Here is a 20,505-nt window from a genome sequence, read left to right as displayed (position 1 = left end):
CAGAGTGCAGGCTGACTTGAAACTTCCTTGCCGATTATAAGTGTGTACCGTATCAGGGCTCGAACCTGGAACCACCACCTTTTGTATACGAGTGCTCTACTGACCGAGCTATCTGAGCAAGCCTCGAGACCCACCCTCACAGCATTACTTCTGCCAGTCACTCGTCCATTTCCTGCCTTACAAAGTTATATATTTTCTTCAACGAGTGCCACTCCGACGTGGTTTGCAGGAAAACTTCTGTGAAGTCTGGAACATAAGGAGACAAGGTACTCGTGGAAGTAAAGCTGTGCTCAGATAGCTCGGTCAGTAGAGCGCACTTGCACGCTCCTTTCTAGAGCCCGTGTTTAGGAGAATGACTCGTGCGTGCACGGTGACAGAATGTCTGAGTACGTAGTTCTCATTTTTATCTGCTAAAGGACAGTAGTGCACACACACATTCAAGAAACAGGTCAAGAGAATGTTTTTGTGAATTGTTCTGTTTATTTCTTGAAGGCTTTTTTGTTTATTTATGTTTGTACAGTTTTGTATACCATATGCTTTTAGTAGTGTGAATGATGCGTGAATGTTGTCTAAAGTAAATATGTGGATCACTGTTCTACTGATAAATACTGTACGAACTAGTGTCAGAAATTTTTCAGACAGTGCGAATGCAGACGATGGGTAATTTTGTATCTTAATATATTAAGCAAGTTTATGGTAAAAGTAAAGCTAATTCGAGTACAAATGAAAATAGTTAATAATGAGATGTATAAACAAAATATCAGAATGTTAATTATTTATTTCGGGAAAAAGTATAGTTCGAAAGGGTGTTCTTTGTCGATTGCTTAGTGGTGAAAAGCGTGGACTAACGCGGGAGAATAATTTTTTTATATTGGTCTCAAAGAAAACTGCCCAATTGGAACATAAGATTCTTCGCGCGTCTTTTCTCTCGGAGATAAAGAATGCTTACAGCAGTCTGACTAGTCGGAGCCCATCATTTCGATGGTACGATAGTGTCTTCTATGAGCTCTGAAGGAAGTTACAATTTGCCGGTTTTAGTTGTGCTACGTGCTTCAAAAGTGTTTTGAAGTGAAGGCATATTTATTCTGGTGTGTTTTTAGAAAGTACAGATTTTTTAAGTAATTTTGTGTACGAGAAAAGACAGTAATTCCGCGTGGCATATTGAGCAGATCGGTGACTAACAACTTGAGTGCGTCAAACACCGATAAACTTGAAATACATTACCCTAAACTTACTAACTTGAATGAAAGGGTTCGTGTATGACCGTGTTAAGATTAGCACGGGCTTGGCAATGAAAGTGTACATTATAAAGGTTCAGAACATACCAAAGTTTTGCCAATATTTCCAATTTTCTTTCAAAATTAAGACCTTTCCCCTATTCTTGGAATACTTACATTGTATGCAGCCTGGTGCGAGTTGCAATACTGTATGTTTCTGCTCGGCTTTCCTACCGGCAATCTGCTGCAAAGAGTTCACAGGTACGTGCAGGTAATGGATGAAAGGAATCATGCCACAGAGGTCAAATTCACAAATTTAATGAAAAGTCCATCCTTTTATCAGACTGTTATGTTACTATGAAATACAGTGTAGAGAAAATGATCCATACAAAAAGAAATGCCGCCGTTCACTGCAGCAGAATGCTGCAATTCTTCCTCCAGTGCCTGCCTGAATGTCTGTTACCTCTCTTCTCCTCTGTGTCTTTTGCTTTGATTTAGCTTCCCTGTATCAAAGAAAGAAGAAGGTATTTATTTATCTGGAAAAAGACGTGCAAGCTAAACAGTAAGGTAATTATCCATAATGGGGCAAATAACTATATACGAACGAATAAACGTTCATTCATCTTTTGCTGTTGTTTAAAATAACTTATAATCTAGGGTACAAGACAAGTCACACAGCAAGAAACTTCAGATTACGTAACTTAATATTCAGTGGAAACTTTCCAGTAATACCTGTTTCCTATCTTGTAAACTACACTAATATGTATCACAGAGAAATAAAAATTTGCATTATTTTCTACCTCTGACCTGTAATGCCACTCTCTTGCATGTATCCTATATCGTGTACAAAAGTCAGTAACAACTTGGCAAACTCTCTCGAAAACTTTACGTGGCCTTTGACCGACACTGACAAGTCTTTGCACTTTATCCGAGTTAAATGTAACATTCTTAAATTTACACTATATATTTCTTCAAGCATTGCGTAGCACTTTTCTCTTAAACTGCTTATTTGGTCATATGTTATGTACATCTCTTCAGTCCCGTGGATACTGCAACAGAACATATTATGCTTACATCAATAAAGATATAAGTTAAAAACAAAATGGAACAATGTAATTTAGGTCTGGGACAACAGTCTTTTGACTGAGATGGTGCCCCACTTAAGCCATATTATTCTTTCAATCACAACAAATACTGCTGCACTTAGGTTCCTCCATCATCCACTTTCCACCTTCTGACCTTTCTCCTTCCTCTGGCCCTACAATCTCTCTCCCCAGCTGCTGATACTCCTCCCAGTGCCTAGTAGACTATCATCGCATAAACTAACCCACACCTCACAAATGTGACCAGTCTTCAGATGACATTTCAGTATCCTCATTTACTCATTTATTCTTTCTAGCACTTTTTAATTCTACACATTAATTGTCAAATTTCTAAGGGTGCCCCACATTAGCACAACGCCTACCTCTGTTCCATATTAATGTTATACAGGAGGTTACAAAAAAGTATGGCCAAACTTTCAGGAAACATTCCTCACACACAAAGAAAGAAAATATGTTATGTGGACATGTGTCTGGAAACGCTTACTTTCCATGTTAGAGCTCATTTTATTACTTCTCTTCAAATCACATTAATCATGGAAGGAAACACACAGCAACAGAACGTACCAGCGTGACTTCAAATACTTTGTTACAGGAAATGTTCAAAATCTCCTCCGTTAGCGAGGATACATGCATCCACCTCTGTCGCATGGAATCCCTGATGCGCTGTAGCAGCCCTGGAGAATGGCATATTGTATCACAGCCATCCACAATACGAGCACGAAGAGTCTCTACATTTGTTACCGGGGTTGCGTAGACGAGAGCTTTCAAATGCCCCCATAAATGAAAGTCAAGAGGGTTGAGGTCAGGAGAGCGTGGAGGCCACGGAATTGGTCCGCCTCTACCAATCCATCGGTCACCGAATCTGTTGTTGAGAAGTGTACGAACACTTCGACTGAAATGTGCAGGAGCTCCATCGTGCACGAACCACATGTTGTGTTGCACTTGTAAAGACACATGTTCTAGCAGCACAGGTAGAGTATCTCGTATGAAATCGTGATAACGTGCTCCATTGAGCGTAGGTGGAAGAACATGGGGCCCAATCGAGACATCACCAACAATGCCTGCCCAAACGTTCACAGAAACTCTGTGTTGATGACATGATTGCAGAATTGCGTGCGGATTCTCGTCGGCCCACACATGTCGATTGTGAAAATTTACAATTTGATCACGTTGGAATGAAGCCTCATCCGTAAAGAGAACATTTGCACTGAAATGAAGATTGACACATTGTTGGATGAACCATTCGCAGAAGTGTACCCGTGGAGGCCAATCAGCTGCTGATAGTGCCTGCACACGCTGTACATGGTACGGAAACAACTGGTTCTCCCGCAGCACTCTCCATACAGTGACGTGGTCAACGTTACCTTGTACAGCAGCAACTTCTCTGACGCTGACATTGGGGTTATCGTCAACTGCATAAAGAATTGCCTCGTCCATTGCAGGTGTCCTCGTCGTTCTAGGTCTTCCCCAGTCGCGAGTCGTAGGCTGGAATGTTCCGTGCTCCCTAAGAGGCCGAACAATTGCTTCGAATGTTTTCCTGTCGGGACACCTTCGATCTGGAAATCTGTCTCGACACAAACATACCGCGCCACGGCTATTGCCCCGTGCTAATCCGTACATCAAATGGGCATCTGCCAACTCTGCATTTGTAAACATTGCACTGACTGCAAAACCATGTTCCTGATTAACACTAACCTGTCGATGTTACGTACTGATGTGCTTGATGCTAGTACTGTAGAGCAACGAGTCGCGTGTCGACACAAGCACCAAAGTCAACATTACCTTCCTTCAATTGGGCCAACTGGCGGTGAATCGAGGAAGTACAGTACATACTGACGAAACTAAAATGAGCTCTAACATGGAAATTAAGCATTTCGGGGCACATGTCCACATAACATCTTTCCTTTATTTGTATGTGAGGAATGTTTCCTGAAAGTTTGGCTGTACCTTTTTGTAACACCCTGTATAAACAATGGAAACTCCAGATTGGAATATCGACAACGTAGAAGAAGATAGGTGGCTACTTACTGTAATGAAGACATGTCAACTTGCAGACAGGCACTACCAAAAGACAGTTCCATACAGCTTTCGGCCGCAGTCTTCATCAGAAAAAGAGACACACACACAAGACAGCACACCTCACGCACAAATGACCGCCAACTCCAGCATCTAGTGCCAGATGCTGGAGTCAGCCGTCGTGTGTGCGTGCCACGTGCTTCCTTGTACGTACGAATGGTGTGTGTTTGTCTTTCGCTGATGAAGGCTGCGACCAAATGCTTTATACGAGTGTCTCAATTGTGCCTGTCTGCAACTTGACGTGTCTTCTTTAGAGTAAGTAGCAGTCTGTCTTTTCCTACACTGTTGAATATTATGCAAGATGGTTGAGAACAGCAGACTGACAACACCACAAGCAATCTGGCAAAGCTGTGGGTCGTTGTAGTCATGCAGACCGATGTGTTCGCCCCTTCCAGATACTCTGTCCGAGTTTCAGCTCCGGACAGCTATCACGTGAATTTTGACAGTACCGTCAGCAATGTTGTATTTTTGTTCTGTGTTACAAAATTGGAACAGTGGAATTTAGAGCAACGTTATACCATCAAGTTTTGTGTTAATCTTGCAGAACCCATGAGTGTTACATGTGAAAAGTTGAAACAGATCTATTGGGGATATTCCTCAACAAGACCACAAGTTTTTCGCTGGCACAAAACATTTTTGGAAGGCCGAGATGCAGTGAAGGTGAACCTTGCTCAGGGAGACCTTCAACTGGAAAAACTGATCAAAATGTCGAAAGTGTGCACGCTCTTGTGAGATCAGACTGACGTTTACTGATAAGGGTAATGGATGACCTATTAAACACTTTCCCTTTCGCCGTACGTCAAATTTTGACCGATGTTTTGGACACGCGAATGGTTTGTGTCAAACACAAGATATTTTGTTGAGTTCCAGGGTAAGAAGAGCAGATGGCAACTACGAAAAAATGGGCTTCCTCAGGGCAGTGTTCTTGGCCGCATGTTATTCAATATTTATACAAATGACCAGCCTATTAGTCCCCGGTCAAGATCTTTCATTTATGTTGATGATAGAGCATTAGCAGTTCAGTCGGGATATTGAGGAAATACTAGCTGAGAACCTGGAAAGTCTCATCAACTATTACAATAAAAATCAGGTGAAACCCAATCCAAGTAGGACCCAGACTTGCCTATTCCATCTTAACAACAGAGAGGCGAAGCGAGAACTGAATGTTTGGTGGAACGACATAAGATTAACCCACTGCCCTTTCCCAGTGTACTTGGGAGTTACTCTTCATAGGACACTGTCATTCAAGCAGCACATTGAGAAGAGCAGGGCAAAAGTCCAATCACGGAATAACTTACTTGGCAAGCTAACGGCATCAAAATGGGGAGCTAATCCAAAACTTTTACGCACCACCGCAATCGCACTCTGTTACTCTGCTGCTGAGTTTGCAAGTCCTGTCTGGGAGCGGTCATGCTACACAAACAAACTGGACACTGTCCTGAACCACATGTGTAGACATATTACTGGATGTCTTAAGCCAACAAGAGTAGAACACCTGTACTCCTTATCAGGAATTGTTCCACCAAATGTCTGACGTTCACTGCAAAGCAGAATTGAACGAACAAAACAGGTTCGAGATCAACGTCATCCGCTATGTGGGTACTGAATGGTACCAAAACGCCTTAAGTCAAGTAGTTTTCTCCACTCACCCAAACCACTCACAGATCCACCAAAAACTTCTAGAAAAAGACTGTGGCACGAACAACAAGAATCTGTCCACAATTCTGAGGAAGTGCTGCCACCAGGTGCGGAACTCGATTGGGAGAGATGGAAAACCCCAAACAGGCTGCGTTCGGGAATGGGCAGATGTAACAAAAATCTGCACAAGTGGGGAATTAGTGAAAGTGCTTTGTGTCCGTGTGGGAACATCCAGACCACAAACCACCTACTTAAATGTCCGCTAGTAAACTAGCCGAGAGCGTGCACGGCCCGAGACCTGACGGCGTGCAGCGAAATAGCGAGGGCATACGGGGACTTCTGGAAGAATGAGATATCAAGCAAAGACTCCATAATACTTTACTATTTCCAAGTATTTTATTTTATAAATTAGGACTGTAATATTGTAAACTCTCTAGAGGACAAATTACTCTATAATGTGTGAATTTATTGTAAATTGTTTGTAGTACGCATACGAAATATATATACTTCAGATATTCAGATGATACCATAATGATGGAAGAATGCGAGGAAAAGATCCTCTTTCTGAAGGTGGAAGAAAAAGTGCAAAAACTGGTCTCGTGCTGAATGTCAAGAAAATGAAAATTATGGAAACTACACTTATCACTTCATGACACGGAGAAGTAGAAACAGTGCAGGTAGTTTCTACATTCACCTACCTCAACTCCCAGATTTATGCTGATGGCGACTGCAGTCACAAAATTGAGAGGTGCTTGTTACTTGACAGAAAGACTATATCCAACACTAGCAATTTTTTGAGGAGTAGAAACTAACTTCATGAAAAAATCATCTCTTTATGTCCAATTTTTATGTTATTTTCAGACAGAGTATTTTTCATGCCAGTTATCTCTTATTTCAATACTACAATACCCATCACTTTTATTTGAATTATGTACTGGACAGAGAAAGAAACATTTACATTAAACCAATGAAATTGCTAAGTAATAAAAAGAAAGAAAGAAAGAAAAAGAAAACCTGGCGCATAGAACTCCTGCATCCAGGATTACATGCAAACTTAATTATCATCTCTAGAATCTCAACAATTTTCGATACAGATACTGGCAAGATATCGGTCTCAGGAATTCCCAGACTGTACCAAAATCTCTACAGTAGATCCTCAGATTAGTCTGGAGATACAAAAAGAAGTGAAGAGTTTATGTACATAGATATAAAAGAGTTAATAAAATATTTTTTATTTACATGCTAAAACATGATTACAACTTACATTTTATATTTGCGTGCAGTAATGTTCATCTATTACGCGTCTGATGGATGATGAATGCAGTTTATGTTGCAATGGCAAAAAGATATTTATTACCTGTTATAGTTACAATCTAACTTTTTTTTTACTTTACTTGTACTGTGAAACCTTCCTTCAAGCCAAATTTCACAATTCTACATCAAAGGGAAGTGCCCTATAGGTTTTGATGTGTGAGTATGCGAGTATCAAAATACGTGGCAAAATGGCAAAACTTTTTGATTGCACCGATTTAAGTTATTACATAGCCAAGGAACCGTAGACCTTAGTGACAAAAATTTGAAGCTAACACAAAACTGCTTCAGAGAAAAACAGGTCTTAACAGAGGAGACAGACAGATACAAAATTATAAAAAACATTTTTCGAGTGAAGTAACTACAAATTAACAAATTTTTTGCATTTTTTCCCTTACATGCAATGTGAAACTGTGTATCTTTGCAAATTTTACGATTCGAAGTCAATGGGAAGTACCCTATTGATTTTGACGAATGAGTTTCCGAGTATCAAACAGTATGACATATCTTCTGACTGAATTGACTTAGAAGCTTAAAATTTTTACGTTGCCAAGAGACTGTAGACCTTAATGTGTGACATATATTTCAACTTGACACATTTACCCATTCCTGAGAAAAAGAGTTCTTGACAGTTGGACAGACAGACAGACGGACAAAAAAGTTATCCTACAAAAGTTCCGTTTTTACAGATAGGGGCATGGAACACAAAAAACAACCCTTCAGCGGTATTACGTGTAAAGTTTCTCATAAGACGCTATTTCACTAGTTTGAAGATCTCTTTGGAGAGAGTACACCACCGATCTGTCCAAAAGTCACTACACAGTGAAAATGGCCGCCCTGAATCTACAACGCTGCACGGAAGCCACACTGTCTTCAGTGCAACGGTGATAGGTAGTGGGCTCTCTAGTTTCGCTTTCTGCAGAAATTTGACAGTGTCCACATTTCCTGCAGCAATTAGCTCTTCCAGTAAATTCTAAAGGGATTTGTATCCCTTCAGAATATCTACATCACTAAGGTCTGCCTTTCCAGATACACGTGACAGACTCTCTGCCACGTTCCCAGGATTACCGTGTTAGGGTTCATACGAAGCCCTAACGCAGTGAACACACGAGTGGCACAGACCTGTAGCCATGAAGCAGTCGGCCTTCTCTAAATGTGCAATCTAAACTGGAGCGTACACTGACATTCTTGTAAATATTAATTGGAGCACCTCCGTGCCCATACTTGCGTGGTGACCACACAAAAAGTTCTGTCACCTCTACTTTGATTAGTATCTAAAAAGAATTCTGCCAAAAATGTAGCAATTTATTTTCGCCTAGCTTGTTAACGATGTGTAACTTTCAGAGAAATATCACAAATGGCGAATTTGAGTAAAACCTACACATTATCTCTTGTTGCCATGTTAAACTTTGCTTCTTTCGCCAAAACACAGTGGAGTTTACACAGTCTCACCTCACTAACACGTTGTGCAGGTGCAGAATTGGTGGTTTATTAAGTGAGGAACTGAGGGAAAGTAAGGTAAACAGCTTATGACAAAGCACATCCTCGGTCCAAAAATAAACGTATAATGTCTTCACTTACGCTGTTCTAAAGCCCGTAGCATTTCTCACTTCACCAGCTATCGATGGCCCTTAAAAGTTATACTCTTTCATCTGTAGTTAGTCAAATAACACAGTACATAATGAAGTTACACATAATACACAGTACATTATGAAGTTACACATAATAACCGTACGGTAAAATTATCTCCTCCTTCAATTTGCCAAAATCTAATTTCAGCATCTCAAACCATTTATGAAATATGGGGAATTTTGTGGATATTTCACTGGCTTTACCACTGGCACGTGCAACTGCAAATCATTGTGCTAAATCGGATCAATTTTCTCGAGACTGATGACTGACTGAGACCTCCGCCCGAATCTAAAGAAAATTTCAATATGTTAACTAAATTTCATATGCAGCAAAATATTATGTAATAATCACCAAATGCAAAATCGTAGCAACCACTATTTTTCGTTGCAAGCTTTTTCGCATTTCACACAGTGCCTTATTTGTGCAAATATCGCAATAACTGTGACCGTCAACAAAACGGGGGCACGCCATCGTCGAGCTAACATATAAAGCTGTAAGTAATGCAAAAGCAGAATTTCTTTACCAAATAGTTTCTGTAAAATAGTTCACGGAAGAAGGCACGGCACGTGTCTCGATTCCGTCATCACTGGGCAGCCGGAAGGGAGTAAACACCGTCGGTCTCCCCTTCTGAACAAACAAATGAACTCACCCAGTGCTTTGGACGAAAATTGATCACTACGCATCGACCACCTTATCCTGTGCATTCTCTGTCACATCTGTTAGACAGTGACAACTGTAGTGAAGTTACGAAAATCTGAACAGTCTTCCTAATTCATGTTGCACAGTGTGTCATTCCCACCACGTCTTCTATAGTAAGTTTTTATCCACCGACGATAACTACATATTTTTCTTCAACTGCTTGTATTGTCAAGTATTCTTAATGGAGCACTGCATATCATTTATTCATCCTCTTCACTTGTCATAAGGTAGCTACCAATACAAAAACACAATGTGAAATTTTTCTGCCGGTTCAGAATAGCAGACAACGTGACTACACGTGTAGAAATGTTTGTTGCTAGTGTAGACAGGGACGCAAACGGTGAACATCATTGCAAACGTGTTGAAGACTTGGTGAAACTATGTTGCAAACAGATATGTTTATAAACACAGAGTAAATGCAGCTTAAGATAACAGACATTAGGGTGCATACAGACAAGTCATTTTTCCTCAGTTCAACAAATGACCAGAACAATACAGGAGAGAAAGTCACCAATACTGGCATAACGTATCCTCTGCCACACGCAATATGGTAGTCAGTGGAGTATCTACGTGTAGACGTAGAAGAAAACCTATTTTTATAAGATTAAGTTAAACAATGTGTAAGGTGAGGTCGTAGCTGTATTTCTCAGTTCGTTTCATTATTTTTCGGCTAGGTAGATATAGATCACTCAGTCGTGTGTGAAACCGTAAGATGAATTGGAAGAAATAATTTTGTTCCACTTAACGTTGAATGCTATCTCCGAGATCATAAGAGACATAAAGGTACCTTTCCATTTGTTATCCTATGCCCCATAACAAATCATAATGTCAAAACTACTATTATGACACATTTATTTTCTCTGTTGCAGGTTGACAACGAGTGATTTCTTTTTTTAGTTATACTATCAGCAACTTACGAGTGTGGGGTCCTGTATTACTAGCGCAATAGTGCTCACAATGATCTGACTGAGCCTTCTTTGATTGTGTGCTAATGATTACCTGGAAATTTGATGGAATGCCTCATGTTTCATTAAATGAAACAACAAGTTTACTGTTACCAATCACCGTTTTATTTATTTTCACGACGCGTTTCGAAGGTTTAAACCTCCATCATCGGGTGGATTTACATTAGTTAGTATGACATTTGTGTGTGTGTTGTGTTACGATTTTTTGGAGGAACTTGTGGCACTGCCTAGTGGAGAAACAAGACACTATTTCAGAATAAGGTTTAGGATTACTTTTGACAAAAAATTAAACTGATATCTAATGGTAAACATAAAATAAATAAACTAGAGTACCTCCAGTGGTCACAGGTTCCTTTTGCTGTCGTAACACACCACATGTATACTGCCACATTTGTAAACCAATATGGCGTCTGGAATCAGCTGGGTGCAAGGTTCGTATAGCAGAAGAGAAGACATAATCGCAAAGTGCAAAGAATATACACCGCAACAACATTATTACAGAATAATTGTTTAAAGCATTTGTAGGTGTTTGTTTTGAGGTGTTGAATGTATGTGTGTGTACTGCAGGTGGTATATAAATCCAATTTTGACAAGTTAAAATAGCTAAACATTCGTACTCGTTTGTACAATCAGGTGAAATGTTAAAATGGCTTAAATTTCATACTTGTTAATAACAGTTAGGTGAAATGTTACAGACTTGAATTACAATGATCATATTGACTACAGCAGTAAAATCATACATAGATGACACACTTTGATTGGTATTAATAAACAGATGTGAGGGGCTGGAGGCAGAAGGAGAGGAAGAGAGGGAGAAAGTATGAATGTGTGTGTGTGTGTGTGTGTGTGTGTGTGTGTGTGTGTGTGTGTGTGTGTGTGTGTGTGAGAGAGAGAGAGAGAGAGAGAGAGAGAGAGAGAGAGAGGAAGGAAAGAGTGATTGTATGAGAGAAAACATTTTCATGGCAAGGGTTCTTAAGATTACATGTTACATATGTTAGCTGTCTAAAGGTTGGGGTAATACATTGGTTAATGCTATAAAATATGCAGACAGATATACATTTGTGCCAGTAGTTGATGTACATACAGTTTTAAGCTGACAAGGGGTACAGCTGTTGGTGTGATGAATTATCTGTGAATGAGGTCAATTTCTTGAACTCTTGGCAGCTGTCAATATTTATGGTAAATATTAGGATGTGTGCACGTGTGTGTGTGTGTGTGTGTGTGTGTTCATTTTTAAGAGTGTAGGCAGTTGCTGAAAACAGAGATGATGCTATTGTAAATATTGTCATTTTGTCATTTAAGATGGATTCTGGTTGTTTCATTTGGTGTTTGTATATTTGGAGTGTTTCAAGGATGTCTAGTTTTTTGCCTTTTGGTTTGATGTGTAGGATGCCAATATTTGTGTTGTTAACATGATGTTTTGTTTTTTGGGGAAGGAGACCAGACAGCGAGGTCATCGGTCTCATCGGAATAGGGAAGGACGGGGAAGGAAGTCGGCCGTGCCCTTTGAAAGGAACCATCCCGGCACTTGCCTGGAGCGATTTAGGGAAATCACGGAAAACCTAAATCAGGATGGCCGGACGCGGGATTGAACCGTCGTCCTCCCGAATGCGAGTCCAGTGTCTAACCACTGCGCCACCTCGCTCGGTAACATGGTGTTTTGTTTCATGCAGGTGGGTAGCTATTGCTGATGTGAGGTATTTTTTGTTTTTTAGTGTTGCCATGTGTTCCTTGAATCTAATCTCAAATGGCCTGCCTGTCTGGCCTATGTAGAAGCAGTCACAGTTCAAACATTCAATTTTGTACACACCTGTGTGATGAAGTGGGTTTCGTGTGCCAATGTTGTGGGGTAACTTCTGTCCAATCTTTTTGTCTGTTGTAAAGGATATGCTTATGCCTTTTCGTTTGAAGACATTGGCAATCTAGTATGAAATGTTACTTAGAAAGGGGATTGTATGGAAGATGTTATTTTCTTTTTGTTTTTTGTGTTGGTATTGCTTTGCCATTATTGAGTGTTTTAGGGTGTCTACTATGGAGCTGTTATAACCATTTTCAATAGCTGTTTGTTTTATTATTTCAATTTCTTGATCACATTTATCTTCAGAGAGTGGTAGTTGGATAGCTCTATTAATCATGTACCGGAATGCTGCCATTTTGTGTGCTGCGGGGTGAAAAACTGATTCAACTCACTGATGTCATCTTTAGTGCCTTTGATTAAAATGATGGTATCATCTACATATCTGTAGTAGTAGATGATATTTTTGAGGAGATGGTGATTGGAATTCAGGATTTTGTCTTCTAGGTTACTTATAAATATTTCTGCTAGCAATCTGGAAAGATTTGAGCCCATTGCCAGACCATCTGTTTGTTTGTAGATTTTATTGTTAAATTTAAAATAGTTGTGTGAAAGTGTGAATTCAAGCAGGTCCATTAGTTCATTAATGTGAGTTGAAGGGATTTTTTTGTGTTTATGTAGGTTGGCATTGATTATCTGTAGTGTGGGATCTATTGGCACAGAGGAATAAAGGTTTTGTATGTCAAATGAGGCAAGTATGTCTCCATCAGGTACTTGTATGTTTTTGACATATTGTGTGAATTCTGTTGTGTTTTTAAGTGTTCTCTCATTATTGAATATGTATGCTTGTTTGAGAATTCTGAAGAGTATTTTATTGAGCTTGAACGCTGGGCTGTTCCTACAGCTCACTATAAGCCTGATGGGGGTCCCATTTTTGTGGATCTTTGGTTGTGATCTAAGGCAAGGTGCTTGTGGGCTCATTGTTACAATGTTTCTTGCTTCTTGGATGGTGAGTAGAAAGTTAATGTTGTTTGAAATGTGTTTACTCTCCTTTTGTATTCTGGCTGTTGGATCGTTATGTATTTCAGTCATGTTGCTGGTTTGGAAGAAGTCTAAAGTTTTTTCTCTGTATGTTGTTCTGTCCATTACAACAGTTGTGTTGCCCTTGTCAGCATTTACAATTATTGCATTATTCATGTTTAATTTAGTCTTAATGGTACGTGTAAGGGCTGCTTCTCTTTTCTTGTATGCTGAGAATGGTTTTGCAATTTCCTTTTCAATGACTTCGTTAATTTTGTGGCAGGCTGATATTCAGTCAGTTTGCTTCTTAAAGGCGATGGTCGAGATCTGTGTGACACAAGTGATGAGCCTTTCTTGGTTCTTTTGGTCCAGCGGAGCTTGAACATTGTGTTTTAAGCCTTTGCAGAGTAGTGCCTCTTCTTTTGCAGTGAATATTATGTTCATGTCGTTGAGGAAAGATGTGTAGAATGTGTGTTTCTTTTGGCTGTTTTGGTTCGGTTTGGGAGGTAATTGTTGCTTTATAAGATTGGCTAGTTTTTTCTTCTGTGTAGCTTTCGTTTTCTGAACGATGAACTTTGTGTACTCTTTGACTTTTTTGGTTATGGAATCATATTCTAATCTATGAAGCAACTTTCCCAACTGTAATTCTGCATTATAAACCTGTGTGTTGAACATTTGTTTTTTAATATAAAGTTCTTTCGGTTCATTTTTCACCCAGAGTTTTCGTGCGATTTCCGGTGTTTTCTTCGCAGTTGTCGTGTTTGTTTTAATGCCAATCTTGACATAATTTGGAATGATGTTATTCTTGAGACAATTCCTATTGAAGTGTATGTGTTGTGTCGTCATTGCGACCTTTTCTGCACTGTTTTTGTACTCGAAAATAGCCTTGATTGCCTGACTGGGCAGATTAACTTTAAATGCGAACATTTTTAGGTTAGGCTTTACTGTGACTGTGAGATTAAATGAAACAAGTTTGCTGTTACCAGTCACAGTTTTATTTATTTCAACGACGCGTTTAGAAGGTGTGGATTTACATTAGTTAGTATGACATTTGTGTGTGTGTTGTGTTACGATTTAATTTTTTGTCATTAGTAATCCTAAACCTTATTCCGAAATAGTGTCTTGTTTCTCCACTAGGCAGTGCCACAAGTTCCTCCAAAAAATCATTTCCTGTTAACTCCCGAGGCATCTCACAGCCTCCAACTGTCAAATTTATCAGCTATTTCAGTACACCAAGCGGCTAGAAATTTCTACTGCGAACAGATTAACAGTCTGGGAGCTAAGGGAATCTTCTGATCTAAAAGCCTGGAAGTGAAAGTTTTGAACTATTTACTGTGTACCAGGTTTCCATTACGGACTATTACTAGCTAGGAACAGTGTGCATGCACAAAAATTCCATCCACCTTCTCCAGCATGCACTACGGAATTGTAAAATTTACAACCTGATTTTAACAGTTTACAAGGGAACTCACCTTCTCCAAAGTTCTTTGAGTACTGCCATCAATATAGTGAAGTCTAGAACAATTTTATCCCCCAGGCCCGGAGAGAGAAATCTTAGATGCAGTTCATTAAACCTTTCATCATGAAAGTGAGCAGCAAGGCCAAGTATCCACAACATATGTTCATTCGCAAACGTCAGCTCTTTTATGTTGCAATTTAATAAAATGTGCAACGTGAGGTGTACAGATTCAATAGTTTTCATTTGACCTCTGCATAACAACAGCGGTAGATGTACCAAGTTCTTTTGCTCAGAAGGTCTGCGAGGTTTTGTCCAAGACAACATTATTCCAGCGTACACGCATTGCCTTTCGTTTTCACCGCTGATAGCTTCGACCGAGATCTGTCAAAAAGAAAAAGAGGCAGGTGAATGATTTGACAATTCTTTGAAAGGCAATGACTATGTGTATTGTATTAGCTCTGTAACACAATAGTGGAGAAAACGAAGTCACCCTACACAATTAAGTTACGGGTAGCACAAGAACATCTTCATACATACCTTCCCACAATTTAGTGTCCTTCCCAATGAAAAGTTCTTGACATTGGACACCATACTATGTACTTACTGTGGTGTCACCACCAGACACCACACTTGCTAGGTGGTAGCCTTTAAATCGGCCTGCGTATTGCCACTGTCAGTAATTGCAGACCGAGCGCCACCACACGGCAGGTCTAGAGAGATGTCCTGGCACTCGCCCCAGTTGTACAGCCGACATTCATAGCAATGGTTCACTGACAACTACGCTCTCATTTGCCGAGACGATAGTTAGCATAGCCTTCAGCTACATTTGCTACGACCTAGCAAGGTGCCGTATTCAATTGATATTTATTATGTGAAGCATGTATCATTAAGAGAGATGTTCTACAATTGTGGATTAAAGTTAAGTATTACATCATCTACGTACTTTATTTGCAATTCTCAAGATATTGTCCTGTTCCAGACCTCACGCCAGTCAGCGTGTAATTAAACGCGTGCATTTCGGCCTCCTCTAGAAACACAGTGTTGGCTCTTCTGCCAACACTACACTTACAAACATAAGAAATCTAATTACCTATTTGCAAGGTCTATGAATCATAACTGTGATCTGTGATCATACTGCAGAACAAAGCTGTTAATTTACAATTATAATACACTCTCAGTGAGAAATATGGCAACATGTTGACCATTCATATTAATTTACAGCTAGCTCCAATGTTATTTAATCTTTATATGGGGCAGCAAACAGGATAAATATTCGTTGATACTCTTTTTAATATCCGACAGTAGCTGAATGGATACCTGTCCTGTGGGCTACATTCAGTGCCGAAGAGAGGGATCAGAACATTACTCACGTATAAGGGAGGCAATATGAGCACAACAAGAAATAGGTGCATCATCAAATATTTTAATGTATATGAATAGACAAAAAATTTACTCAAGCGGTGGTAGGGGAAAACACACACACACACACACACACACACACACACACACAAAGGGGTTTAACTTTTACATGCTTTCAGAGCCATTGGCTCCTTCTTCTGGCAGAAGAGTTGAAGGGAAAGAAAGAGGGGTGAAGGAAAAGGCCTGGAAGGTCCACACAAGAGTGTGGATCAAGCGAGACTCACCGGACAAGTGCAGGCTTGTGTGGGTGCACTCACTGTGCTTTATACGGCACCAGAGGTTTCGTCTTCTCTGAGAACTGAGTCACAACATACCGAAGACCTAACCAAGTGACATGTGACATCACGCCCCGTATAAAAGAACGAATGTGCTATAACTTGCAAGTTTTGGACTGATAATTTTCGCAAGATAAATTATCTTACTGTCACATCCAGCACAGTCTGAGAACAAATGGGAACTAAAGATATGTTTACATGACGTCATGTGCAATTGCACTACCTAACAACTGCGCATACACAGCACGCATTTGTGCAACTCGGTGGTGAAACTTAACAATTTCAGCTCGTTCCAACTTTGACGACACTATTTGCAAGAGTTTTGAGGTTAGGTGTGTCAGTATAGTGTAAACAAACTGAAATATGAAGTGGAGAATGGAAGAAATTTTTCGCTTTTTGGGCATCTATACAGGGTGGAGAAAAATTGTGTCACGAAATTTTAATCCCGGATGCCCTGATGCTAGTAGGAACCAAAATTACTTATGTCGTGTAGGTCGAAAACACCGTTTTTGAACTACAGAAACTTGGCGCCACACGCTCCGATTGGCCGTGAGATTGCTCTGTTGCCGTTCGTCGGTTGACGGGCAGTGCTATGGTTGTCGGTTCACACGTACAAACGTATCACATTGGGGCAGTGATGGGGAGAGGGACATTCGTTTGTGCAAACCGACAACCACAGGGCTGCCCCTCAACCGAGGAACGGCAACAGGCAATCCCCGGCCGTGTTTCCGTAGTGTAAAAATGGTGTATTGTCAATCTACACGACATTAGTAATTTTGGTTGCTACTGGCATCAGCTATCCAGGATTAAAATTTCGTGACACACTTTCTCTCCACCCTGTATTATGCGTAGATGTTTACGGGATTCCCACAATTCCCATGATGATGACTACAAAAACAAGCAGCAACATGTTACTGTACTTGAGGCCATCCTACGTGATCTAAACTTGAAGGACTGATGATGTCTGAGCTACGTGGCAAAATACATTCAATTAGGATATATATACAAACAAAGAAAAATGCAGGCAAGCAAAACATCTGGCTGTGGAACAGTCCACCTCTACAAGATGAAAATCCCACGGATCGAGTTGGCTCATTTTTAAGGAAAATTGTGTACAAAGGATACACAAATCTGCTAAGCTGAATTCTTTACACAATATTCATTTATTTTAAAAATCACATCACTGATTGACATTCACAATCTGTAGTATTAGTACATATTTTTAAACTCTTAAATTTTGCCAAGGTACAGCTCCATCTGTAAGAAAGTGGTTTTCAAAACATTCTGTTCTCAATGCGGCTCGCTTCGAATAACGATTGCTGCCGGCCGGTAGCTCTGCATTTATCAGTCGACCAGCATTTCTGCTTCTCCACATTTCTGGCTCGTAAACTCTGTTATCCACATTTTCTCGGTGTATCAATTGTGGTTGTCTGTACTGTTCACATGCTGTTTTTCTCTGCCACTTATAGATAACACATGTAGCCCTGACAATTTTGTTCACTATTTGTGGGCAAAATGGTATACACAAAATATTGACACCAGAATTCCAAACGCATTTTCCACAACATGGTGAGCTCTCAAAAGTATGTAGTTGAATATTTGTTTCCTTTAAACTCAGAGGGTCACGTTTTGAAAAAGGCTTTATCAAATACAGTGTTCACGAGAAAGCATTGCCGACAACTGAAGCAGCATCTTCTGGCGAACCAAGAGTTCCGTATGCTATTGCCAGTTTTAGTATACAGCTTGCAAAATTGCCACTACCGGCTGCCCTTCCTGCTTCACCTATACTGACATAAGTGAAACAGTAATTACTGTCAGCAACAACAAAGAGAACAATGCTGAAGGTGCCCTTAGAACTGATAAACTCAGAAACACATTTTGGTGGGCACGTTTCCCATCTACCAAAGCAAAGCACAGGAAATTGCATCGAATTCCAAAGTCCTTCCTCGTATCCCTCCATTCGTCTTCAGTCTGTGGTACCTGTACAAAGTAATCAAGATTACTGATCCAAACAATACCCAAATTATGATCAGGTACGCTACAAGTCAAGTTACAAAAATCTCATTCTCTCGCTTCTGGAATGGTGCAAAACAAAATGAAGATGAAAATCAGCACGCATTGGACATACTAATAAGTGATAAACAGTATCGACCCATATCAAGCATAAACAAAATCAATGGCACTGTGAGTGTTCAGTCTAACAGCAGCAGCAGCAGACTGCAGGCAGCATCTGAACATAGTACGCGGAATAGGCATGCGGAATAGGCATGCCGAAGACCCTTTCCAGCTTCCTGAAAATGGTGTTTTTGAGCTACGGTCAATTATGTATCAGCCTCAGGAGCAGCATGAAATTGCCAGTTTTTGCAAGAGCATTGTGGAGTAAATGCAAAAGTTGCCAGAAGAACATAGAATAGGGTTAATGGAGGAAATCCAGTCCCTAATTACCTAAAAGTAGAAGCAGTTCTTGGCCGAAAGGCAAAAGAAAGAACTCGTCCACTCGGGACAGTTGGTTGCTGCCAAAGAAATACTGGGCTGGGAAGAAGGGCTGTCATAGTTAGACATCACATTGTACTATGACACCACAATGAATCAAGTTAAATTTTAATGGTGTGTTCTTACTGCAAATGTATTTTTTGATTTTGAATAATAATAATAATAATAATAATAATAATAATAATAAAAGAATAGGCCTCCGGTATGTTCTGCCAGTCGTAAAAGGCGACGAAAAGAACAAACCACTAATAGGGCTAACCCCCCTTTTAGTGTGATTAGTTGGTTCAGGACAGAACTAAAGAAGCCTCGGACAAGCGCCGTCATGGTCGGGGACGACGCTTGAACCCTATGCCCGCCCACAATGGTAACGACAATGCTAGCCAACTGGAAAATGATTTAAATCCAAATAGAGGTGTTTTGCAGGATATGCTTCCTGCAACCACCCTAGAAGGAAAACAAAGACAGAGGATGAGATGGTCAGATGAAGTTAATCGACACCTCATGTTCTGTTATTACCAAGCAACAAACCTAGGAACCAACACAACTGGATACAGATCACAAGTATACACAACATTTATTATCAGATACCCAGAATTAAAATTTTTAACAGAACAACGACTAGCTGATCAGATCCGTGTAATAATAAAAAATAACAGGATACCCAAGTCAGAATTAGAAAACATCAAACAACAAGTACAACAAATACTGGAACAAAATAATGTGCAATCAGAAGAAGAAGAAAATACAGTAATGGACTCAAACATCCCAGAGCAAACAAACAAAGACCAACACGCATCAATTAAACATTCAGAGGAAAACGAAATCTTAAGACAGCCACCAGAACAAGCATAAATAGAACACGAAGAGACACACGTGTTAGATATAGAAGAGAAATTTCAGCTGACATATATAGAATACAAAGACACAAATACAGACATCAGACCATTTTTGCATAGCCCGCCAAATAACCCACAAGTCGAAACAACAATAAAATCTATCAACACAATCATACACAACAAAATAAATGAAAATACAACTATGGAAGAGTTACAACTACTGGTTTATATAGGAGCACTCACTACACTAAATATACACACTAGGCAGAGATCAGAACAAACCAACACACAGAAGAAACCCACAAAACCAGCATGGCAACACAGGCTACAGATCAGAATAGAAAAACTGAGAAAAGACATCGGACAGCTAACACAATTTATAAGAAATGAAATATCAGACAAAAAACGAAAAAGGTTAGGTAAAACCTCACAACAAGAAGCAATAGAGCAATTAGATGAAAAGAAGCAGAAATTACAAGCATTGGCCAAACGACTTAGAAGATACAAAAAAAGTGAAAATAGAAGGAAACAAAACCAAACATTCAACACAAACCAAAAGAGATTTTA

At 39.9% G+C, this 20,505-nt stretch overlaps 1 protein-coding gene across 3 annotated transcripts in view; it reads right to left on the bottom strand.

Moving 5' to 3' along the window:
* Positions 1–1,519: 1,519 nt before the first annotated feature.
* Positions 1,520–20,505, bottom strand: part of LOC126428174 (uncharacterized) — a 129,315-nt gene continuing 110,329 nt past the window's right edge. For 2 of the 3 annotated variants that reach the window (XM_050090088.1, XM_050090090.1), the window contains 3 exons: positions 14,929–15,296; positions 2,018–2,266; positions 1,520–1,720 (listed from right to left, as the gene is read on the bottom strand). In XM_050090088.1, coding sequence (XP_049946045.1) covers positions 1,573–1,720; positions 2,018–2,266; positions 14,929–15,296 — 765 coding nt within the window. In that variant the 3' untranslated portion in view covers positions 1,520–1,572. The remainder of the gene's footprint in view (positions 1,721–2,017; positions 2,267–14,928; positions 15,297–20,505) is intronic. The other variant, XM_050090089.1, reaches the window with a different exon arrangement.

Source organism: Schistocerca serialis, chromosome 12 (assembly GCF_023864345.2).
Source record: "Schistocerca serialis cubense isolate TAMUIC-IGC-003099 chromosome 12, iqSchSeri2.2, whole genome shotgun sequence".
In the NCBI taxonomy this organism is placed as follows: domain Eukaryota; kingdom Metazoa; phylum Arthropoda; class Insecta; order Orthoptera; family Acrididae; genus Schistocerca; species Schistocerca serialis.
Note: the sequence above shows the minus strand (reverse complement) of the source record. Positions and strands in the feature narration are given on the sequence as shown.